This window comes from Nerophis ophidion, linkage group LG25 (assembly GCF_033978795.1).
Source record: "Nerophis ophidion isolate RoL-2023_Sa linkage group LG25, RoL_Noph_v1.0, whole genome shotgun sequence".
Taxonomy (NCBI): Eukaryota; Metazoa; Chordata; class Actinopteri; order Syngnathiformes; family Syngnathidae; genus Nerophis; species Nerophis ophidion.
Genome location: NC_084635.1, coordinates 21,545,699 through 21,572,198, shown reverse-complemented (window position 1 = coordinate 21,572,198; position 26,500 = coordinate 21,545,699). Strand labels below are relative to the sequence as shown.

General features: G+C 39.8%; 1 protein-coding gene across 1 annotated transcript in view; it reads right to left on the bottom strand.

Annotated features, from left to right (window-relative positions):
* Window positions 1-6,189: 6,189 nt before the first annotated feature.
* Window positions 6,190-26,500, bottom strand: part of LOC133542833 (IST1 homolog) — a 21,103-nt gene continuing 792 nt past the window's right edge. Inside the window, exons 2-10 of the mRNA XM_061887028.1 lie at window positions 19,986-20,082; window positions 19,714-19,894; window positions 19,563-19,650; window positions 19,399-19,482; window positions 16,941-17,051; window positions 16,652-16,858; window positions 14,773-14,874; window positions 11,151-11,196; window positions 6,190-7,325 (exon numbers count right to left, since the gene is read on the bottom strand). Coding sequence (XP_061743012.1) covers window positions 7,168-7,325; window positions 11,151-11,196; window positions 14,773-14,874; window positions 16,652-16,858; window positions 16,941-17,051; window positions 19,399-19,482; window positions 19,563-19,650; window positions 19,714-19,894; window positions 19,986-20,070 — 1,062 coding nt within the window. The 5' untranslated portion in view covers window positions 20,071-20,082 and the 3' untranslated portion in view covers window positions 6,190-7,167. The remainder of the gene's footprint in view (window positions 7,326-11,150; window positions 11,197-14,772; window positions 14,875-16,651; window positions 16,859-16,940; window positions 17,052-19,398; window positions 19,483-19,562; window positions 19,651-19,713; window positions 19,895-19,985; window positions 20,083-26,500) is intronic.

Below are 26,500 nucleotides of genomic sequence, written 5' to 3'. Positions count from 1 at the left end.
TAATGTCAAACAAACACTTACCAATCGACAGGTTTTAAGTTGCTCCAGTGTCACAAGATGCGAAAGTTCCGATCGTTTGGTCTGCACATTTTACCGGCGGTGCTAAGGCAGACTCAAATCGTCGTGTTTGGAGGAAGAAGAATACTGAGTTGCATCCCAAGAACACCATACCTACTGTGAAGCATGAGGGTGGAAACATCATGCTTTGGGGCGTTTTTTCTGCTAAGGGGACAGCACGATTGATCCGTGTTAAGGAAAGAATGAATGGGGCCATGTATCGTGAGATTTTGAGCCAAAACCTCCTTCCATCAGTGAGAGCTTTGAATGGTTGACCAAATACTTATTTTCCACCATAATTTACAAATGAATTCCTACAATGTGAATTCCTGGATTTTTTTTTGTTCTCATTCTGTCTCTCACAGTTGAAGTGTACCTATGATGAAAATTACAGACCTCTGTCATCATTTTAAGTGGGAAAACTTGCACAATCTGTGGCTGACTAAATACTTGTTTGCCCCACTGTAAGTATATATTGGGGTTAAAATCAGTTGTATTATTGGTTATTGACCTATTAACATACTTGCCAACGTTAAGACCTGTTGAGGTGGGGGAAGAGTGTATATATTTTCAAGTATTTCTTATGTATGTATATATATATATATATATATATATATATATATATATATATATATATATATATATATATATATATATACCGTATTTCCTTGAATTGCCGCCGGGGCGCTAATTAATTTAAAACCTCTTCGCACTCCTGCGCTTACAACAAAGGCATGCGGTAAAAGTAAGCATGGGCTAATTATTTTAAAACCTCTTCTGACTCCGGCACTTACCAAAGGCATGCAGTAAAAAATTTAGTGTGATGTAAGCTTGGACCTTAAATCCTACTGAATAACTCTTAATCTTCTTCCCTTTATGCGATTTCAAATTACCGGTATTGAAATCAGCCTCCTCCATTTTGAAAATTATGACAGGGAAAGTGTCACTCGAGACGTCACGAGTTTGACCAGGCGCTAATATTAAGCATGCGCTAATTATTTTGCGATGCGAGTTTGACCCGGCAGTAATTCAAGGCAGGCGCATACTAAATGCCCTGCGGCAATTCAAGGAAATACGGTATATATAATCCGTTCATGAATGAGTATATCCGTTCGGCCTCTGTGTTCAATGGAGAAGTCTGATCAACATAATTTGCAGCCATCATACTTTCTTCCCCTTCGAGCTGTCCTGGATGAACTGAAATTATTTTTTTCCAATCATTTTGGAACTTGCAAGCGTACTTCTTCTTCTTACTTGTCGTCGCCATGTCTCTTCTTCGTTCTTCTGCTTTGTCTCTGTTACGTTTTTGGACATTACTACTTGTCGTCGTTTCGAAGCAATGCATGATGGGAATCCGGATGTTGTGTGTCAGTGTATTAACGTGCCGGCTGGAATAAAAACACGCTGAGAAATAGCTCCATGCTTGCCTACTTTATGGGTTATAGATAAACCTATGGATGACGGAAACATATATAATAGTCTCCTTTAAGGCACGCCCCCAATATTGTTGTCCGGGTGGAAAGTGGAAGAAATTCGGGAGAATGGTTGCCCCGGGAGATTTTCGGGAGGGGCACTGAAATTCGGGAGTCTACCGGGAAAATCAGGAGGGTTGGCCCCAGGGGCGTCGCCAGACATATTTCACTGGGGCACGTGCCCCACTGTTGATCTGCAGTGCCCCAGTAAAAATTTCACCAATAAAAAAAAAAAACGCTTCAGAGTTGTAAGTCTACATAACATAGACAACAGCGCACATACTACTTAGTATGGTAATTGATTGCTACTGTATTCACTCCACGTAACAATGAGCACATGGCTAATTAATATGGTAATTTATTCACCTGTGGATCAGACTTCGGTTGAGAGAGAGAGAGAGAGAGAGAGAGAGAGAGACTGCTGAGGTAGGTAACGTTAGCCAACAACAATTTGTTAATTGCATTATTTTGATTTTGATTTGACTCAAACTGTAACTCCTAGATGGATATCAGAAAGTTATTCGCCCGCAGCCTTGAAGAAGCAGGAGGAATGAGAGATGTAAGTGAAGTCCTAGCTAGCTAGGCAACATCATTGTCTTAAGTTGATGCTAAGTTGGCTAACGATAGTCCTTGTTTCAAGACAAACATATTCAATTGCTGTACGAGCTGTCGGGGCAATTTCCAATGAACATGAAACATAATGTTGGTTATTGTCTGCTGGTTCTGCATCAATGATGATTTGGAGTCAGCATGTGTGAGTTGAGTGCTTCTCAAATGGTTTATCTTCAGGAAGAACATTTTTTTTCCATATCATCAAGTCGTGAGCCAATTTTTAAATAATTCAAGTTTATTTCACAGAAAAATAGCACAGTAAACTTGTCTTGTTAATCGGTGTGACTTTGACTAAAATAATCTTGTTTTGTCACCAGAAAAATGGCTACAGCTAAAGCATCTGGTTTTGTTTCCAGAAAAAATATTAAGAATTCTGTATTTGTTTTCAGAAAGATGGCTGAAAATATCGGGTTTTGTTTCCCCATTTAGATTTTTTTTAAATATATTTCCATGTCTGTCCTGAGTCCTCCTCCAACTTGTTAGTCGGTTTGCCTTTTGCTAAAAGACTCACTAATAGCCACTAAAAAAAAGGCTAAAATAATCTGGTTTTGTTGCTACAATTTAATTTTTTTCTCCCTAAACTTTTTTTTTTTCACGCACACATCTGATTGCGACTCACTGAAAATGACACACAATCCACTTTTATGTCACGACCCAGCAGTTGGGAACCACTGGTCAACTGTATAACAGTTACTGTAATATTTCCATGTCTGTCCAGAGTGATTGACCACTTTGCAAAAATGAAAAGGAGACGTTACAGTTTACTTCTCAGAACATGATTCCCTGAACAGACACACAAAAGTTGTTCATTTATTCTACTACTGTGGCTTTATTGTTTTGTGTATATTTAATAGTTTTGTGTATCTGAAATAGGATTCGCCACATTGCCATAAATGGAAATTAAATAATATAAAAGAACCCAGAGATGTAGGGGTGCTTTATTTTTTGTTTTACTTTTGTAGATGTTAAATTTGCAGATGATTACTGCAATAAATATTTCAAAAAGATTCATTGCTCTTCCTTTTTGCTTTTACCAGTAGCAGTTTAGAAGTCTGGAGTAAAAAAGTGCACAAGTAGGTCAAATGCATTAGTTAATTTCAGGTGGTTAATCAAAGATCCATACAACATAATCTGATATGATTTCATAGTTTAAAGCACTATTTATGTATTTTTTATGATAAATAAGTGCTAAAAATGTTTTTGCTTGCGCGCTTTGCACGCTCACATGAATTATTTGTGCCCCAGGTGTGCCCCAGTACAGTATTAGGTCTAGTGACGCCCCTGGTTGGCAAGTATGCCTATTAAAGGCTGTAATAACCTCATTTAAAGTATTCCACTTTGCGACTCATTTTTGGAAATATTGCATAGTTTTGTGACAGACTCTTCCTGTCGTGCGGGTTCCACTGACCACCAAGGAAGGACATCTCGCTCGAGCAGGTTTGACTTTTGTTTATTTTTCAATAACACAAGTCTTTTGCCAGGTTGCTTTTCAGCTCCTCCTCTGCTGCTCGCCTTTCGGTCGCTTTCATCGTCGCCGTCTTCTCCCTGTCGCTCTTGCGCTGCATGTGCCACGGACTCTCCAACTCCTTCTCTGTTCTCTCCTGCTTCTCCTCTTTTATACATTGTCAGGAGAAATGTTAATTTCCCAGTGTGGGAGCCACGCACCTGAATTGGATAGCGGGGGCGGCGTCGCTCTCCGCTCCGCCGCATCCTCTGCCTCCTTCGCCTCTTTGCCGCCATCTTGCACGCTGCGCCCCTGCCCCGCCGTCGGCTCCGCCTCTCCACAAGTTTGTTATCAGATCACAAGTTGTTGACTGTAGCTGTTGTGTTACAACTAAAAGTTGTAAATTCTTGTTGTTAAAGTCTCATGCTTGTCATTTAATTAACATTGTTTCATGTGTATTTGTCGCCATCATATGGAAGAGCTAGACGAAGTGGCTGGGGAAAGGGAAGTCTGGGTTTCCCTGCTTAGGCTGTTACCCCCGTGACCCGACCTCGGATAAGCGGAAGAAGATGGATGGATGGATGGATGGATGTGGTCAGAGGAGTTAATATATCTTTGAGAAGCGTGGACTTTGAATCAAATTTTATTGACAGGCAGTTGCATGAGCCAAACAGAGAAATGTATGGTATATGTTTTAATGGCTGATGCGATTTAATAGATTTTTAAATGCGCCAGAAAATAACCCGTTTTGTACACTGTCAATGCCCAGTAGGGTGTAAGTGTTTTTCTGTATAGTATTTTTCCAGCAATGGTCATTTGGTGACATTAATTATGGTATTTTGAGAAGTCGGACATCACTGAAAGCCGAGGTGGGAAAACACACAGCCTGCCACTGGTTTCCCCATTAATGTTTTTTTGTTTTTTTTTACAAAAACGGCAATTAAATGTAAAAATAAATATATATGGATAGTTTTGAAGCTGCTAAAACATTTAAACAGTTGGAAGCTAAAATACTTTTTTTTATTTTAATAAATAATACTTATGACACTTTCTTGAGCATGTCCATTTTTTGGCTGAGAAAAGATGGGGTGAGTTTTGGGAAAAACCTGCCGTTCCAAAAATAATAAGGCATTAAGATCAGTGTTGTTATTAATTATTTACTTGATAAAGGCTGTCATTGCCTCATCGGAGAAAAAAAAACTTGTTTTTGGAAATAATGCATATTTTGTGTTTACCAATGAGTTCAAACCCCAGCCAAGTCATACCATAGACCAGGCGAGCTACTTTTTAATTGACCAAGTCATTCATCATTCATATTTTAGATTTAGATTTATTTATTTATGAAAGAGACATTTTTGTTAACAAGTTAATGGTGTTTAATCTTAATACAAACATGTTTAACACACATAGATTCCTTTCTTTCATGAAGACAAGAATATAAGTTGGTGTATTTGATTCTGATGACTTGCATTGATTGGAATTAGACAGTGGTGCTGATAACGTCCGCATTTTCAAATGGAGAAAAAAAGTCCTTCTTTCTGTCCAATACCACATGAAAGTGGTTGGATTTGGTATCTCATTTGTCCAACTTGCATAATCGTTTTTAATAAACACTTTGTTATGAGAGTAGCATATGTGTGTGGCCCTTTAATGTGTCAGCAGGTGAGTGACGTCAGTGAGTGTGTGGGCGAGCGAGGAGAGGGAGCGGTCGCTGAGGGTGGGGGAGAAATACATTGGCATCAAACTCCTAGCTTGCAAGCTTGTGCACGCTAGCTTTCTGACTTTTATTTTGTTAGCACAGGCAGGATGAAGCAGGTCTTTTATGGTGAAGACAGGAACTGTGCAGTCGGCCTTTAGAGTTTTGACAGCAGGTACGGCCCAAGAGTCTGTTGAAATCAAAAGTGTTTCTCTCCGTCTGTCCTGTCAGTGATTTTTTTTTTAATAATGAGCTCGCAGCAGCCAGCGTCATCTCACAAGATCCTCGGGTGCCGAGAATGTCAAACAACTGACGAAAGTGAAGTCTTGGTGAAGATTGATGATAGCACATTTTTATGTCTGTTTTTTTAATGCCTGGCTTGTGATCGACCAGTAGCTCGCGATCGACGTGATGCCCACCCCTGCCATAGACTATAAAAAGACCTCCCTGCTTGGCACTCACCATTAAGGGTTGGAATTGGAGGTTAAATCACCAAAATGATTCCAAGCACGGCCACCACTGCTGCTCGCTGCTCCCCTCAATTCCCAGGGGTATTGCAGAGGGTAATTTCACCAAACCTAGTGTGTGTGTGTGTGTGTGTGTGTGTGTCCGTCCATCAGTGGGACTTTAACTTTAATAGGAAATGTTTTTATTTATTTTTTTTTTACAAAAGGCATAAAACATTACAAATATATAATTAAAAAAATCTATGGATAGGTATGCTGCTGTTGAAGAATTTAAAGCGTTGAAAGTTAAAAAAGAAAAAGATATCTGACTTAAAACACTTTTTTAGCACGTCATTTGTCATCGCCGAGTTAAGTAGACTTAAGGGTTGAGCAGAAAAGTCCTTTGAAAGCACGCCATTTTGAAAAACAACCTTAGAAACATACAGACAGTACTTTGGCAAATTCATACTTGTATTAAATGTTTATTGTACAAAAGGTAACATTGTCCAATAATCCAAAAGCAGTTTTGGTAGTGTTATTTACTCTCCTCGTTAGCTTTTACATCTTCTTTCCGGAAAGTGCCGAATAATTCAAGGCTCTTCTCAATAAACAAGCTGAGCTAGGTGTGGTCAGGTTGGAAAACTCATGACAAGTGCATGACAAATGTCACTGCCACTTCTCACCAGCTAATCAAAACCAAACCATTTGTTCTTGATGTGCTATCCTTGTAGATCAAGCAGGCCTCGAGTGGGAGTGTACAGTTTAAGGCAAATACAGCGGTAAACATACAGTGGAAGGAAGATGTGTGGAGACACATAGAGAACTACAACCTCTCTTTGGGCTTAATATATAGATATAAAATCAGGCTGTGTAATCAGAGATATATATATATTTATATATACACACATATGTATACACACATATATATATATATATACATAAAAAGACAATGTTCTTCTCTGCTATGGGTTGTCACACAAATGCCATGTGTCTTTATGGCTTCTATGTGTGGTGAACACAATGAATAGAGCTATCGCAACAGAAACCTTAACAGAAACACCTATCGAGGTAGACGGGGAAGTCGGACTTGTTGGACAGGTCTAGGAGGAAACACAGATCACAGCGTTACGTCATAATGTGCAAAGAACAGTCAAGGACGGCCTGACTGCTGTGTTTGACAGATAAAACTACTTCATTGCAAAGTATGTCACACCAGGGAAAAGGAAGTGTTTAAACAGGGAAACTCCAAAAAAGTAAAATAGATAAAAAGTCAAAACACCAGACTGTTTGCAATCATAACCTTTTCTATGTAAGGTAAAAGTAAATATATGATTTGTATATAAATAGCCAATTCTGAGCCTTAAGCAAGATTTACTTCCCACAGAACCACCAGCCCACATGTTGGTCTTCAATGACGTGGAACCAAAAAAAAAACCCCTCTTAGGTCTTCTTCTTCAGCTCTTCAAAGCGTCGTGACAAGTCATCAAAGTCGAGGTCATCTGAAGTGGTGTTTCCGCCGAAGGAGGAGGTGGGAAGCGAGTCAGGGACAGAGGGAAGATCTGGGAGGGTGGTGTTGTCATATATCTGTGATGAAGGACCTGCGGAAAAATATGCAGTGACTGACCATGTTTGTCCTATGTGCTTAATCTAATCAAAAGGGATTCTAACCACATAGCTCTTGGGAGGTTAGGGGAAAAGCCAAAAATTACATTTAATTCATAAAATACAGCAATTTGTGGTCTGTTTAAAATTATCTGTGTATTGTAAATCAAAAACCCAGATACATTTTCTAGCGCTTCGTCGGGTCTTGAGGGCAGTGGTCTCAGTAGTTTCACCTGAGGAACAGCGAGGCATAATCCCTCCAGCGTGTCCTGGGTCTACCCTGGGGCAACCTTCTGGCTGGGCATGCCTGGAAGACCTCACCAGGGAGGCGTCCAGGACTACAGTTGTGATCAAAATTATTCAACCCCCACACAATTTTGGTATTTTAGCAGGTTGGACTTCCGTATTTTGTTTATAGTCATATCAAATAAACATGTGTCAAATAGACAAATGCAACTTAAATTGTAACACTGTATTTTACAAAATACCAAAAAAGGAAATTTTTCTTAATATCTCATTGAGAAAATGATTCAACCCCCCAGTTACATGCATCTTTAGTACTTAGTAGAACACCCTTTGGCAGTAATGACATCCTTCAAACGTGATACATAACCGGACACAAGCTTCTTGCAACCATCTACATGTATTTTAGCCCATTCCTCTTGGGCAAAGGCCTCCAGTTCATTCATATTCTTGGGCTTGCGTGCTGCGACTGCCTTCTTCAAGTCCCACCACAGGTTTTCTATAGGATTTAGGTCTGGCGACTGTGAAGGCCCCTCCAGAGTCTTCCAGCCCTTCTTCTGCAACCACTCTGATGTTGATTTGGAGGTATGCTTGGGATCGTTGTCCTGTTGGAAGGTCCAACGTCTCCCAAGCCTCACCTTCATCACTGACTTCATGACATGTGCAGCTAATATATCCTGGTAGGAAATAGAATTCATAATGCCTTGAACGCGCTGGAGATTCCCGGTACCTGAGGCAGAGAAACAGCCCCAGAGCATGATTGACCCCCCCACCATGCTTAACAGTAGGCAAGGTGTTCTTCTCTTTGTAAGCTTCATTTTTTCTCCTCCAGACATAACGTGGATTCATAGGCCCAAAGAGTTCCACTTTTCTGTCATCACTCCATAGAACAGTTTCCCAAAACCTTTGGGGTTTGTCCAGATGATTTTTGGCATACTGGAGTCTATTTTTCTTGTGCCTGGTAGTCAGAAGTGGGGTGCGCCTGGGAGTTCTGGCATGGAGGCCTTCATCTCGTAGTCCGCGCCTTATTGTCTGGGACGAAACCTGCGTTCCCCCTCTGCAATGTCCTGTTGTAGTTCCTCAGCTGTTACCTGGGGGTTTTTCCCCACTGTACGCTTCAAATACCGGACAGCAGTTGCACACAGCATCCTCTTTCTACCACGGCCAGGTAGTGTTTCCACTGTGCCTTTGGCTTTGAACTTGCAAATTATGCTCCCCACTGTGTCTCTTGGAATGTGTAATGTCTTTGCTATTATCTTATATCCATATCCTTTTTTATGAAGTGAAATTACCTCCTCTCTTGACTGTTTTGACCACTCCCTGGACTTCACCATTTTGCAAATACACCATTGACCCTCTACAAGAAGCTGAGCGTCACAGTTTTTTATAATCAGTTTAATTGTTGCTCGTTATGGTTCTAATCACATCTACAGGTGTTTTTAACACCTGATTGAAAAGACCTTATTCAAATTCTGTTCTTAAGAGTTATGATCTACAAGGGGTTGAATAATTTTGTCAATGAGATATTAAGAGAAATGACACTGTTTGGTATGTTACATAATGTAATGTTGTAATTCAAGTTGCATTTGTCTATTTAATGCATCTTTATTTGATATGACTATAAACAAAATACGGAATAAAAGTCTTACTGGCTAAAACACCAAAATTGTGTGGGGGTTGAATAATATTGATCACAACTGTATTTTTAACAACATGCCCAGGACCTGTCAAGTGTCTCTTAGCTCTACTCCGAGCTACTCACTCTATTTCTTAGGGTGAGTCCAGTCACCCGGCGCAGGGAACTCATTTTGGCTGCTTGTATTTATTGTAACTCTTTGGGTGACTGCCTGAAGCTTGTGGCCATAGGTGAAAGTAAGAATGTAGTAAATCGAGAGCGTTGTTTTCATCCACGACAGTTCAGTACAGCGATCGCTACATCTGTCCATCCCTCAAACCTTTCTTCAGTCATAAACAAGATCCCTTAATACTTGAACTCTTTCAAGTGAGGCATGCCCTAATAAACGCTGACGGCAACAGCTTGATGAGGCCAATAGGACCACATCATCTGCAAACAATAGATATGACATTCTCAGGCCCAGAATTTGGAAACACTCATTGCATTGGCTGCGCTTAGAGATTATTTCCTTGAAATCTATGAACAGAACCGATAAAGGGAAGCCTTTACAGTGAAGACTTACTGTTGGAATAATAAACCAGGATCCTGCTACAATTGTACTCAAACTGAATGTCTTGTAGGAGCGTACTAAAAATTCTGTACCCTCAGAACATATCCAACATGGCATATGAGGGACAAGGGCAAACGTGTTTCCAATCCTACCAAGCACATGTCGATTGGTAAGGCAAACTACCACACACCCTTCAGTAGCCTTGCAAGGGTGTAGAGCTGGTCCAGTGTTCCACAAGCAGGACAGAAACCACATATAACCTCCTGTATCTAAAGTTTGACTAACAATCGTATCTTCTTCAGAGCACTCTGGAATAGACGTCTCGAGGAGGTTCAGGAGTGTGATTAGAACACACCATATGCTTAACCTTCTTTCAAAAAGGGGGCACCACCACCCCGGTCTGCCAATTCAGAAGTACCGTTGCCGACTTTTAAGCAATGTCAACCAGAGCTTTAAGATTTCAGGGCCTTAACAGATTCATGAATATATGAATATATACTGTATTTTTCTGAGTATAAGTCGCACCTGGCGAAAATGCATAAGAAAGAAGGAAAAAAACATATATAAGTCGCACTGGAGTATAAGTCGCATTTTTGGGGGAAATTTATTTGATAAAACCCAACACCAAGAATAGACATTTGAAAGGCAATTTAAAATAAATAAAGAATAGTGAACAACAGGCTGAATAAGTGTACGTTATATGACGCATAAATAACCAACTGAGAAGGTGCCTGGTATGTTAACGTAACATATTATGGTAAGAGTCATTCAAATAACTATAACATATAGAACATGCTATACGTTTACCAAACAATCTGTTACTCCTAATTGCTAAATCGCATGAAATCTTATACGTCTAGTCTCTTACGTGAATGAGCTAAATAATATTTGATATTTTACTGTAGTGTGTTAATAATTTCACACATAAGTCGCTCCTGAGTATAAGTCGCACCCCCGGCCAAACTATGAAAAAAACTGCGACTTATAGTCCGAAAAATACGGTAGGTATGTTATATTATGGTTTCTGTTCTTGTCAGTTCCATATTGTGAACAAATCCCATAATAAACTGTATTCAAACTGTATATGGGGACGGCGTGGCGCAGTGGGAGAGTGGCTGTGCGCAACCCGAGGGTCACTGGTTCAAATCCCACCTAGAACCAACCTCGTCACGTCCGTTGTGTCCTGAGCAAGACACTTCACCCTTGCTCCTGATGGGTGCTGGTTGGTGCCTTGCATGGCAGCTCCCTCCATCAGTGTGTGAATGTGTGTGTGAATGGGTAAATGTGGAAGTAGTGTCAAAGCGCTTTGAGTACCTTGAAGGTAGAAAAGCGCTATACAAGTACAACCCTTTTTTTTTTTTTTTTATATATAGTTTACTCGGTAGGACTTACCTACAGCCTGGAAAGGAGGAGGATGTGAGTTTTTTAGGTCGTCAATCTGAAAGAGAAGAAGAGTGTTTGTGACAGTGCCCTCTTCATCCATTAGGGCTGCACGATTAATCGACATCAAACCCACTACGAGGTTTTGATTAGTTTGGTTACTTAACCACGAGAGGTGGGGGGCTTTTTTTCTCCGCCGTCACCGGCATTTGATTGACAGACACGTTACCCAATCAGAATTATTGAGTCTTGCGTCCTTTGCAAAATGGCCAAACAAAAGTGATTAAGGAAAACCGTAAGCATGGAGGTGGAAAGATGCTTCACAGTAGGTATGGTGTTCTTGGGATGCAACTCAGTATTCTTCTTCCTCCAAACACGACGAGTTGAGTTTATACCAAAATGGATAGATGGATGATACAGCAGAGGATTGGGACAATGTCATGTGATCAGATGAAACCAAAATAGAACTTTTTGGTATAAACTCAACTCGTCGTGTTTGGAGGAAGAAGAATACTGAGTTGCATCCCAAGAACACCATACCTACTGTGAAGCATGAGGGTGGAAACATCATGCTTTGGGGCTGTTTTTCTGCTAAGGGGACAGGACGATTGATCTGTGTTAAGGAAAGAATGAATGGGGCCATGTATCGTGAGATTTTGAGCCAAAACCTCCTTCCATCAGTGAGAGCTTTGAATGGTTAACCAAATACTTATTTTCCACCATAATTTACAAATAAATTCTTTAAAATTCCTACAATGTGAATTCCTGGATTTTTTTTTTCACATTCTGTCTCTCACAGTTGAAGTGTACCTATGATGAAAATTACAGACCTCTGTCATCATTTTAAGTGGGAGAACTTGCACAATCGGTGGCTGACTAAATACTTTTTTGCCCCACTGTATTTCAGCTTCAAATTGGCTGGGCAATATGAGCGCATCAACACGGACAAACAGGCATGACAGACCTTATTGGCAACAACAAAAAAAGACAACCCAACATACTTTTTCCAACTTGGAAAAAAGTGCACTTTAAGATTTTCAACATTTCCTTAAAGGGGAGCTGCACTTATGTTTTTATTTTACCTATCGTTCACAAACATTATGAGAGACAAGAAGACAAATGTTTTTAGGGTTTTTTGCATTCTAATTTGTAAAAAAATTGGCTCATTTTTGCTGGCTAAAAATGCAGCTAATGGGAGTAATCATTTCTACCCCTATATAACTTTAAAAAATGCATTCAAAAACCCTCTACAATACTTAATTTTTCTTCCGGAACCTGTGTAACCAAGCTGTAGCGACATTGTTTTTGTAAAAGAGAACACTGAGGAACTCTTTATCTAGCATAGTAACACATAGCCATAAAAGTTAGCTAAGGAAAGAGATAAGGTCGCTTTTATGTCAGCACGAAACGCGTTTGCGTTTGTGATACGATAGGACATCAATCTTACTGTCTGAAAAATGTGAACAATCATATTTGAGTAAAGTAATAGGCCACATTTCATGTTTTATCTATACACAGCTAACCAGACAGCATATGCAGTTGTAATAACACGCATGACGTGCTGCGTGTATCATGATCGGTATTAAAGTCACTCACTCGATGGACATTTGTCGTTTTGGTCCAGTGCATGTGCCAATGCAATTTATTTGGGTAAGCACTCCATCTCCAAATAGCTCGGCTTCACGTTCCAGATTTACAGCTTCAAGTAACGCCGACCTCACTCTCCCGGCTTCCGTCCCCTCCAACTTCTCACCCTTCCTTTGTGCTCGCGTCTAAAAGCAGTAGTTCATGCTCCATATATTACTGGAGCCAAATTATGCCGCCATAAATGTAGTGCGTACCCAAAATCAACTGGAAAAAAAATGTCCCCGGCCAACTTGACCAAACGGACAACTGTCCATCGAGTAATAATATTGGAGCACTAATATGCAGCACGTCACGTGTGTTAGTACAACTACAGTACATATGCTGTCTGGCTACCTGTGTACAAACAAAACGTGAGCTTTACAGATACTGGAAATATGATTGTTCACGTTTTTCAGTCTGTAAGATGGGTGTCTTATCACATTGTTAAGTTATTATTGTATATTGTTCTAATGATTTTAGACTGTACAACTCCTTTCTGGGGAAGGGGGATGGGGGTACTAGGATGACAGGGGATGCAAAACAATAACAGTGCAATACTTTTTCATAACACGGTCACTACCACCTAGTTTCTCTTGTTGTATTCTTATTTTACTGTTATATTTTTATTCCCATTGTTGCTTTTAATTTTTATTCTTATTGTGATATTTTTTCTATTTTGTTTCCATTTTTATTCTCATTGTTTCTTTTTATTTTTATTCTTATTGTGATATTTTTTCTATTTTGTTTCCATTTATAACCCCATTATTTACTTGGTAGAGCGGCCGTGCCAGCAACTTCAGGGTTGCAGGTTCGATTACCGCTTCCGCCATCCTAGTCACTGCCGTTGTGTCCTTGGGCAAGACACTTTACCCACCTGCTCCCAGTGCCACCCACACTGGTTTAAATGTAACTTAGATATTGGGTTTCACTATGTAAAGCGCTTTGAGTCACTAGAGAAAAGCGCTATATAAATATAATTCACTTCACTTCACTTTTTAAATTGATCTCAACTCTGTACACTGCTGCTGGAATTTTAATTTTCCTGGAGGAATCAATAAAGTACTATCTATCTATCTATGTATCTATCTATCTAATGTGTGGCACCTCGAGACAAGAATATGTTGTTTGACAGTTTAAAAGTAGCATTTCCTCCTTCACTTGTTATTTTTGCAGTCTCATGCATTCCATCCATCCAATTTCTAACGCTTGTCCCATTCGGGGTCGCCGGAGGGTCGCTGGAGCCTATCTCCGCTGCATTTGGGCGGAAGGCGGGATACACCCTGGACAAGTCGCCACTTCATCGCAGGGCCAACACAGATAGACAGACAACATTCACACACTAGTTATTTATATGTATAAAATGCCATCCATCCATCCATATTCTACCGCTTATTCCCCTTTGGGGTCGCTGGTGCCTATCTCAGCTACAATCAGGTGGAAGGCGGGGTACACCGTGGACAAGTCGCCACCTTAACGCAGGGCCAACACAGATGGACAGACAACATTCACACACTAGGCATTCATGTGTATAAAATGCAAAAATCCCAAATGAAATCACAATCGCATTTTTAGAGACAAAAATCATACTTAGAATTTTTCTATAAATCGTGCAGCCCTATTATTTATAGTGTTGTAATGCATTGTAGGTTATGTCGTGTTAGTAATTCAAGAATAGAAAAAAAAAAAGCAAATGCTCCAGGGAAACCATCACCTTTGATGAGCATGCGATTTCTTTCAGCTTTAACAACAGCACTCAGCTTTGTGCGACAAAAACCCAGGTCTGTCAGTTTGACCACTGTGTTGTTAAAGGTTATACAAGCAATTCATGCTGCTTATTTCTGATGCACCAACAAAATAGAAACTACGCTTACTCTGGGATGGATATAAAAATCCAGAAGAAGAAGCAAAAGCTTTGTAAACTGCTCTTCCCTGAGTGATGCCCTGCCCTGTCCATCGGTCCGTCTTTGGTGACAGGAAGGGTTCATGAATGGGAAGTTTGGTCACTTACAGACTCGTATGTGGGAGGAAACGTGGGCAGCTGAGGGGGCTGCCCTCCTCCCACAGGGTGCGGGAAGCTGCTGTAGGATCCGACGGGCGGGATAAATGGTTCCTGCAGGTAAACAACAAACAGGCCAAACAAAGTGAATGCATTGTTTTGAATACTTGAACGCAACACTGCATAAATACAAGTTCTCAGAAAGTAAGACACACTCGAGACAAATGGAGTAAAATACTTTCTACAATTCCCACCCTTTCTGCAACACAATATTATTGCATTACTTTGCCAATGATTTTCTGATATAGTGGAACCTGTTTCACATAAACAGTTGTCAACATAGCCTAAACCAGGGGTCAGCAACCCGCGGCTCCGGAGCAGCATTCGCCTGTTTGATCGATTTGATGTGGCTCAGCCGCATACTTGCCACCCCCCTCCTCAATTTTTCCAGAAGTTTTTCGGATTTCAGTGCCTCTCCCAAGGAAAACTTTCTCCGATTTTCACCCGGACGACAATATTGATGGCGTGCCGAAATTTGCACTCTCTGAAACATGTCATCGCACCCGCCTTTACACATTGTCATGTACGTGCCGGCCGGTCACATGTAATATGCAGCCTCTGTTATTACACGAAAGTGACGCAAGGCATACTTGTTCAACAGCCATACAGGTTACACTGAGGGTTGTGATATTAACAACCTTAACACTGTTACTAATATGCGCCACACTGTGAACCCACACCAAACAAGATTGAGAAACACATTTCGGGAGAACGTCCGCACCGTAACACAACATAAACACATCAGAACAAATACCCAGAATCCCATGCATCCCTAACTCTTCCGGGCTACATTATACACCCCGCTACCATCAAAACCCGCCCACCTCAACCGACGCACGGAGGTGGGGGGAGGGTGTAGCGGTGTGAAACGGGTCAAAATGTCTCTTTGAGTGGTAAAGGTTGCCGACCCCTGGCCTAAACCAAAACTAGCCATTGCGTGCACATTAACCAGTGACTTTTGCCACTTGTTGCAGTTTTCTGACAGGTTTTCCTCCACTCGTGAATATTTGTATTTGAATTCTTCTGAGTTCCTATATTGTGTTATTCTTTTATCGAACAGAGCTGTTATGGTAGTTTTGTTGTATGTCTCAACCAGAATAACAAAACGTCTGTACTTGCGCAAATCTTTAATCTGTTAGCTATTTTGCTAAGAACTTAAAAAAAAATGTAAATTGCATTTTGTTAGTTGTTCTTGTAAAATTCAGGTTCATACGAACATGCTTTTAGTTTGAAGTCACTGTGCACATTAAAATGCTGTGATTTTGCCCAACATTTTATGTTGACAGAAGTGACCGAACACGTAATATTACGAACACGGTGGACCAGGACTGGATGAGTTAGCCACTTAGACTGGTTGTTGACATAAACGAAACCTATATAACACATAGAGCATCCTCAATTTAATTTTGGAAAAAAATATCAACAAAATATATATCAATGTAACTAAGGAGGAAACTATTTTGCACGTTTAGCTTACATAACAAATAACTTAAATATGTTTATTTCCGGTGTAATTGTTTTTTTTTCAGAACAAAATAAATGAAGCAAAATCTAGCACAGCAGTGCAATGTTCAGAAAATTACAACGTAATGAAATCAGCATTCATAGATTGTTAAGGTACCCCATGGTGAATATTAAAAATCTTAAACAAACAAAGTCAAACATCCATAAGTACGCAACTACAAAAAAGTACTACCATACAAAAAGATGCTAAATGTATCTCGAGGTGTAAACTGATGGTGATGATTATTCATTAAAACATCATGTGTGGTACAACATTTTGGAAAGTGCAATGTAATTGTTTGAAACAGTTTCAAAAGAAATGTCTTACTGCTCCTTTGGGTTGTGGGTAGTTGAAAGGTACAGGCATGGGCATAGGCATGGGCATGGGCATGGGCATGTGCATTGGCATGACTGGAGCAGTGAACCCGCCGCCGCCCCCGCCACCTCCACCACCTCCACCTCCACTTCCTCCTCCAGGCTTCTTGTAGTTGTTCACATCAATCAGGTCAGCTTCTCCTCCGTGACTCACCTCAGGCTGTCAAGGAAAAAAATGACACAACTGTAAGTATAAAAAACAAATGACATAATCCTGACTGGCAACATTTTTTAGTGCCTACCCTGACTATCGCATCAGCATCATACGGAACATTATAGTTCTTGGCTATCTCAATCAGGTAGCGCTCCACCAAGATCTTAGGAGGGGATTCCACACTCAGCTTGTGCATCAGCTGCAAACAAATTATCAAATTAGAAGCATTTGAATATTTTCTTGGCTACATGATCATGCATTCTTAAAGGAAAACTGCACCTTTTTTTTTTTATTTTGCCGATTGTTCAGTCATTATGAAAGACATGACAACAGATGTATTTTTTTATGCATTCGAACTTGTAAACGTAAATAAAGGTCTGCTTACAGCGGAGCCAACGGAAGGTTCTCTATTCCGCCGATACAACCCAATAAAAAAAAAACATCCAAAAAGTGCTTATGATACTCCATTTACATTTTGTGACTTGAATATTAGGCAAGTATTGGTGATATTGTTATTATAAGCGCTAATTTATCGCGGCGCCGTGAGCTTGCATGCCAAAGTTGACATGATCAATGATGTGTTGCTTCCTTGCTCGTCCAACTTTATTCTAGATTTTAAATCATGCCTCTCACCTGGAAAGTAGAATTCCATTTGACAGCCAATTTGGACCCGGAAAATGGCGAGAACAACATGATAAAATGCTTACTTCCACCTTTCTTTGCGAGGATTATAAATCAGTCTTAATCTAAATGGGAATATATGAACATCGCCTCAGTTGGCATCTTAATGACAGTATATCTTATACAATTAGTGATGTTTCATTATGTTTGTTGGCTCTCATGAAGTCTACAGTGATTAATAATCAGTGAGGTTGTTAAAAAAATCAAACGTTGAGATGTGTTTTTTAAATCAATGTGCCACATATAATTACAATGAGCAAAATACTTTGTATATAAATATTATTAGGGGTGTAACGGTACACAAAAATGTAGGTTCAGGACGTACCTCAGTTTAGAGGTCACGGTTCGGTTCATTTTCGGTACAGTAAGAAAACAACAAAATATACATTTTTTGGTTATTTATTTACCAAATTTGTAAACAATGGTATAACATACATATACACACAGGGTCCATTGCCAGGGTTAATGTGGTCAACATATATAAAATAAAAACCAAAGAAATGGCTAATAATGGTTTCTTAACAAAATCTTTCTATATATAAAGTGCTTTTTGTGATTGATTGATTGAGACTTTTATTAGTAGATTGCACAGTACAGTACATATTCCGTACATTTGACCACTGAATGGTAACACCCCAATAAGTTGTTCAACTTGTTTAAGTCGGGGTCCACGTTAATCAACATTAAACTGCCTCAAGTTGTTGCTCGGATTAAATAAAATGACAAAACTTTTCTTCTACATATAAAAAGTGCAACATTAAACAGTTTCAAGTCAACTGAGCCTCAGATTAACTTTTCAGTCCCCCCCCCAACCTGGCTAACTTGGCAGTAAGAGGATATATGGGATCATTGTTCTTCCACCCTAAGTGGGTCAAAATCTTGTTTTTAATGCAATATGGACTTAAATCTGCTGCTACAAAAATATTTGTTATCGCTTTAGCCCTGCCTGACTCGCCGAGGGGAGGCTGCTTGAATGCTGTGGTGACGCTTCAAATGGGTTAGCATGTGTTATGAGAGTAGCGTATGTGTGTGTGGCCCTTTAATATGTGACAGCATGTGAGGTGAGTGTGTGGGTGAACGAGGTGAGGGAGCAGTAGCGTGAATGCGATGAGTGGCTAGTGTTTTGTTGGATTGTCTGTGTGCAGGACCTCAATAAAGCCACGATTTGCAACTAATCGCCGGACTCTTCATTTACCCTGGAGTCCGGAGCTGTGGAACCCACTGCCGGGTAGAGTGAAGGGTGTTTCCCCCGAGAATACATCAGCCCTGGAGGAGTGTCTCCCCAGTGCTCCTCGACTACGGTCTGGGAGCCGGAAGCAGGAAAGGTGCAAGACATGTTTGACGTGTTGTCAGAAGCAGCTGCTGAACAATGTCTGCAAACCTACGTCCTCCATTGTTGTATCGCGAGGCCAAAGTGTTCCCAAAGGGGAAATCTTAACGGGTCTTCCAGCTCTGGCTTTTACATGTTGTCCTAGCCCGGTCGCTGATAGCATGTGTACTCGTTCGGTACACCTCCGAACCGAACCGAAACCCCCCTACTGAAGCGGTTCAATACAAATACATGTACCGTTACACCCCTAGTTATTATAAATGTGGCCATTACTACATTACATATACTTATATTGTGTATATGAAACCTAAATGGAGGTGTTTGGATGTTTTTAAGAGCTTTACAGGCAGAATAGAGCGGCTTCTATAGGCTCCATTATAAGCCGACTTTTGATCGCATTTATTTAATATTTTGAATGCATAACAGAAAAATACATCTGACGTCATGATGATTTCATGATGATAGTGAAAAACAGGCAAAATTCCCCAAAAAGTGCAGTCCTCCTTTAAGGCAGTAACAGGAAACGTATGCTCACTCGTTCATTGACAGTTCCAATCTGGTTTGACCTGCACAGCTTGCCGTATTCCTTGCTATACTTTGCACATAACTGGTCTGATACCTGTAGGAGTAATTCAAAGATCAAACCTTCCAAACTAGACAAACAGAAATCAAACCAGATTTGGTGCTGAAAGTACTTACGATCTTTAACTCCAACACCTGAGCCTCAAGGCGGTGGGATGCCCAGATAAGAGTGGACACCGCCTCCTGCAAGCCTGGATCTAGCTCCCTGATAAAAGACAAGTATTTAACAACTGGAGAAATGCACATGCAAAAGTTCACCAAGTCTTACTTCATAGACTTAATTAGACCGAAGCGAGTCAGCAGCAAGTCACAGTAAAGCTCCAAGATCTCCATGGCTTCCACCATATAGTCCTCCCTGATGATGTGCTCCACACGGATCCGTGCCCGCTCATCTTTTCCTGACGACAGGTAATCTGCAATCTCCTTGCGAGCCTTTTGGGCAAGCTCAGCTACATTGTAAAATAATTGGAGAAAAAACAGGGAAACATGACATATGACTTGGGACCGGGTTGAACTAAAAAAATGACTGGTTACTCTCACTTTTCTTCTTCTCAAGGAGTTTAAGTCTCTGGACGACTAGCCGGAGGTTGACTTTTAACTTCTCTGATTTGAAGCCTCCAAGCATGATAGCGCTAATCTGTGGACAAAAAGCCATAAAATGATCCACCTCTCCTTCTCTGGAAGTTTTGAAAAGTAGGGCTGAACAAAGTCTGGCTCAGAGACTATTTGCGGCCCAAAGCTATTTTTTTAATTTAAGATAATTTACGACATAGCATATGTTACCTCAGTTTTTAATAGTATCCTTTTTCGTATGATAAGTTTTTATATATCGTATCAGGAACATTGTACATAACAAACTTGTCTGTTTGCCTGTGAATCATTCCATCTGAGACGAGTGACCAAACAGATAACAGCTGCAAAAGAACCCATGATGCCAAAGTGCTTTGCAAACTTTGATTAAAAAATAAAGAAACATAATGTATTAAAAAAAAAGTACAAAGGTGCTGTATTTGTGGCTCTTTCCTTCCTACTCCATCAACAAGTGTCTTCAGTAAAAGTATGTTAAGTCATCCCGCCATCAGTGTGTGTGAATGGGTGAATGTGGAAATACTGTCAAAGCGCTTTGGGCTCCTTAAAAAGGGGTAGAAAAGTACTATACAAGTACGACCATTTACCATTATGTTAAGTCATAATGTATATGGATTTCAGATATGTATGTTTATGGTCTATAACAGATCAATTCACTTACATAATTTATAAAGATAAAGTTAGTTAAAATCCCAACGATAGTCAAACACACTAGGTGTGTTGAAATTATCCTCTGCATTTTCAACCCCTGGGAAGTAAGGTGAGCAGTAAGCAGCAGCGGTGGCCGCGCTCTGGCATCGTTTGGTGATTTAACCCCCAATTCCAACCCTTGATGCTAAGTGCACAGCAGAGAGGCAATGGGTCCCATTTTTATAGTCTTTGGTATGACTCAGTTGGGGTTTGAACTCACGACCTTCCGGTCTCAGGGTGGACACTGAGCAGGTTTATTGAAAAAATTGGTTAGATTTTTGTACCATTCAGTTATGCGCAATCTAGATAGCAACCAAATCGCTGTTTTATAACATAATTTATACATTTATCTGTGAGTCTGTCAAATATATTTTAAATTGATCAAGTTGCAAACTGATTTTTTTGGACACGCCTATTGCCTGGTCGCTTGTGATGTGACTGACAAATCGAGTCAGACCAGCTATGTTCATTCAAATTTTCCATCACTTCCAAAGCCAATTTCATGAATTTAATCAATTTAATCAACTGTAACTGTGAAACCCTTTTTTTATGGTTCTTTGTTTTGCAAGCTTTTCCAATGCTACCAACCTTTTTAAAACAATTTAAACAATAAGGTCACACGGAAAATCTTTAGCGCCATCGACTTAGTATCAAGAAGTTGACCAGAAATTAGAGCTGGGCCGATAATACGATATCAATATATATTGCGATTGACAGGTAATCAGTATCAATAAAAATGTGTTCGATATACATATATTTTTTTATGGTCGAAGAAACCGGCAAGAATGAAGCAAGGTTGGTTGCATGAACGAAGAGACTCACGGTCTGGTAACCTAGCAAAACAGGAAGTGATCAGTGAGCAATGGGAGCGTCATGGTAAACGGCCAGTCGTTTAACAGTATCAACTATCAAGTTTGGTTGCGCCATCTTGCTGTTGATTTTCTACATGGAGTGAGAAGAGAAACAAAAAGTGAGTGCTGCAGAGGGCAAAGAAATTGTCCGTTTAACAGGAAAAGTCACCTTAACAGTAGGGCAGTTTTTTGGATTTCTTTTTTTCAAACGGACCGTAGTCCTTCGCCGTACTCATCTTTTCTTTTCAACCCTCATGTGTTCCTTAATCGGATGTACGGAAACAACAAGTAGGAACTAGAGTGCAGGACTATATGAATAAATAAACAACAAAATATAACAAATGTGCTTCTTTGAAATAATAATTTAGTCCATCCATCCATTTTCTACCGCTTGTCCCTTACGGGGTCGCGGGGGGTGCTGGAGCTTATCTTAGCTGCAAACGGGCGGAAGGCGGCATACACCCCGGACAAATCGCCACCTCATCGCAGGGCCAACACAGACAGACAATATTCACACTCACATTCACACAATAGGGTCCAATAATATTTAAATAATAATTGCGAATTATATTTATATAGCGCTTTTCTCTAGTGACTCAAAGCGCTTTACATAGTGAAACCCATTATCTAAGTTACATTTAAATCAGTGTGCATGGCACCGGGAGCAGGTGGATAAAGTGTCTTGCCCAAAGACGCAACGCCAGTGACTAGGATGGCAGAACTTGGGATCGAACCTGGAACCCTCAAGTTGCTAGCACAGCCACTCTACCAACCGAGCTATAGTGCCCCAAACTCTAACCACAAGGCCACCAGCTCAGTGGCCTTGTGGATAGAGTGTCCGCCCTGAGACTGGGAGGTTGTGCATTCAAGCCCCGGCCGAGTCATACCAATGACTTCACAAAAAAAGTTACCCATTGCCTCCCTGCTTGGCACTCAGTATCAAAAATTGGAATTGGGGGTTAAATCACCCCAAAAAAAAATTCCCGAGGGCAGCACACGCTGCTAAAAAAAAAATAATAATAACTAATAATTACTGCTAACATAAAATAATTCCCATTCTTAGTAAGAATAACAGACCTAATTAAATGTTACACAGACCACGTAACTACCACCTGCAAAAAACTAATCTCGGTTTGCATACTTCTCACTATTTTGTTACACTTTATTAAGCATTTCTTACGTTTTCCTTATTTTTTACCTGAATTTAAATAGGTTATTGTTAAGTGTTTATTGTGATTTAGAATCAGGGGATTACATTACATTTCATATATAAATATCGACATTTAATACATTTTTCTCCTGGTCTATATTTTCCTTAGGCCATAAAAATATCAGTAATTATCCATTTAAAAAATGGGTGTCAAACTTTGGCCCGCCATGTAATTTCATTTGGCCCTTGAGGCAATATCAAATTAACATTAGAGCTGGCCCGCCGGTATTATACAGCGCTGTAACACCGCATTCGCCGCTAATACTCATACTTGCCAACCCTCCCGATTTTCCCGGGAGACTCCTGAAGTTCAGTGGCCCTCCCGAAAATCTCCTGGGGAAACCATTCTCCCTAATTTCTCCCTATTTAGACCTGGACAACAATATTGGGGGCGCTGCCTTCAGCGTTCTCTACAACCTGTCGTCACATTCTCTTTTCCTCCATATTAACAGCTAGCCGGCCCAGGCACATAATATATGCAGCTTTTACACAAACATGAGTGAATGCATAGCATACTTAGTCAACAGCCATACAGGTCACACTGAGGGTGGCCGTATAAACAACTTTAACATTGTTACAAATATGCGCCACACTGTGAACCCACACAAAACAAGAATGACAAACACATTTCAGGAGAACAACCGCACCGTAACGCAACATAAATACAACAGAACAAATACCCAGAAACCCTTGCAGCACTAACTCGATCACCTCATGGTTATTTTATTTTAAAATGTATTAGCCTGTGGAAAAAGTTATTGTTGATATTTACCTCAGAAGGCTGCAAATAGAAAAGAGGCATTAGATTTTTTATTTAAATTGTATTTAATATACCTTTCATGGTTTTTTTTTGTTTTTTGAAAGTTGATTTTGCACCATTAAGTTATATAAGTGTTGCTTGTTCCATATTCAGTGTTAAAGCAAATCAGTATAGCAAACTGAGCCATAATTAACAATTCATTCATGCACTTTCTTTTGCTACTTCTAGGCTTGAATGTTTCATTCATTCATTATTATTTTATTTTCAAATGTATTTTTAACCTGTGGAAAAAGTTTATTTGATATTCACCTCAGAAGTCTGCAAATAGAAAAGAGACATTCAATTTTTATTTAAATGTTATTTGATATGCCATTTCTATTTTCTAATTATTATTATCATCATTATTATTATTATTATTTGAAACTCGATTTTGCATGTCAGTATAGTTATATAAGCCTGGCTTGTTCAATATTCAATGCAAAACTTGTTTGGGTCCCTATTAAAAGTGTGGCGTCTTCAGTAATGCGGACGCTGTATCGATCCGTTGTGGTGAAGAAGGAGCTGAGCCGGAAAGCAAAGCTCTCAATTTACCGATCGATCTACGTTCCCATCCTCACCATTGGTCATGAGCTTTGGGTTTTGACCGAAAGGACAAGATCACAGGTACAAGCGGCCTAAATGAGTTTCCTCCGCCGGGTGGTGGGGCTCTCCCTTAGAGATAGGCTGAGAAGCTCTGCCATCTGGGAGGAGCTCAAAGTAAAGCGGCTGCTCCTCCACATCGAGAGGAGCCAGATGAGGTGGTTCGGGCATCTGGTCAGGATGCCACCCTAGGGAGGTGTTTAGGGCAGTGTTTTTCAACCTTTTCTGCGCCAAGGCACATTTTTTGCGTTGAAAAAATGCAGAGGCACACCACCAGCAGAAATCATTCAAAATCAAAACTCAGTTGACAGTAAAAAGTGGTTGTCGCAATTGTTGGATATGACTTTAAAGCATAACCAACCATGCATCACTAATGCTCTTGTCTCAAAGTAGGTGTACTGTCACCACCTGTCACATCACACCTTGACCAGTTTTCACTTTTTTGCTATTTTCCTGTGTGTAGTGTTTTAGTTATTGTCTTGCGCTCCTATTTTGGTGTCTTTTTCTCTTTTTTTGGTATTTTCCTGTAGCAGTTTCACGTCTTCCTTTGAGCAATATCACCCGCATCTACTTTGTTTTAGCAATCAGGACTATTTCAGTTGTTTGTGACCGTCTTTGTGGGGACATTGTTGATTGTCATGTCATGTTGGGATGTACATAGTGGACGCCGTCTTTGCTCCACAGTAAGTCTTTGCTGTCGTCCAGCATTCTGTTTTTGTTTACATTGTAGCAAGTTCAGTTTTCAGCCTTCCCTAAGCTTCAATTCCTTTTCTTAGAGGCACTCACCTTTTGTTTATTTTTGGTTTAAGCCTTGGACACCTTTTTTACCTGCACACTACCTCCCACTGTATCCCACATTTACAAAGCAGTTAGCTACTGGCTGCCACCAACTGATATGGAACAGTATTACACGGTTACTCTGCCGAGTTCTAGACCCTCAACAACAACACATCATTTGCAGACTAGAATTACTGGTTTGCAAAAAATATTTTTAACCCAAATAGGTGTAATTAGATAATCTCCCACGGCACACCAGCCTGTATCTCACGGCACACTAGTGTGCCGCAGCACAGTGGTTGAAAAACACTGGTTTAGGGCACGTCTAACCGGTAGGAGGCCTACGGGGAAGACCTAGGAAACGTCGGGAAGACTATGTCTCCCAGCTGGCCTGGGAACGCCTTGGGATCCCCCGGGAAGAGCTGGACGAAGTGGGTGGGGAGAGGGAAGCCTGGGCTTCCCTGCTTAGGCTGCTGCCCCCGCGACCCGACCTCGGATAAGCGGAAGAAGATGTCAACCTTGGCCTGCGGCTTTGTTAACTTTTAAATTTTGGCCCACTCTGTAATTGAGTTTGACACCACCTGATTTAAAATCACCAACCTTTTTGAAACCAAGAGCTACTTCTTGGGGACTGATTAATGCGAAGGGCTACCAGTTTGATACACAAATAAATTGCCAGAAATAGCCAATTTTCTCAAATTACCTTTACTAAATAAATCTTATATATATATATATATATATATAAAAAATGGGTATTTCTGTCCGTCATTCCGTCGTACATTTTTTTTCCTTTTACGGAAGTTTTTTTGTAGAGAATAAATGATGAAAAAAACACTTAATTGAACGGTTTACAAGAGGAGAAAACACAAAAAAAATAGTTTATCCTCAATTTCGACTCTTTCAAATTCAAAATTCAACCGAAAAAAAGAAGGAAAAACTAGCTAATTCGAAAATTTTCGAAAAATTTTGAAAAATAATTTATGGAACATCATTAGTCATTTTTCCTGATTAAGATTCATTTTAGAATTTTGATGACATGTTTTAAATAGGTTAAAATCCAATCTGCACTTTATTAGAATATATAACAAATTGGATCAAGCTATATTTCTAACAAAGACAAATCATTAATTCTTCCAGATTTTTCAGAAATTTTGTTTTAAAAGAAATTCAAAAGACTTAGAAATAAGATTTAAATTTGATTCTACATATCAAAATATTTAAAATTTTAATCATAATAAGTTTGAAGAAATATTTCACAAATATTCTTCTTCAAAAAAAAGAGAAGCTAAAATGAAGAATTAAATTAAAATGTATTTATTATTCTTTACAACAAAAAAATAAACTTACTTGAACATTGATTTAAATTGTCAGGAAAGAAGAGGAAGGAATTCAAACGGTAAAAAGGTATATGTGTTTAAAAATCCTAAAATCATTTTTAAGATTGTATTTTTTCTCTAAAATTGTCTTTCTGAAAGTTATAAGAAGCAAAGTGATAAATAAATGAATTTATTTAAAGAAGTGAAGACCAAGTCTTTAAAAT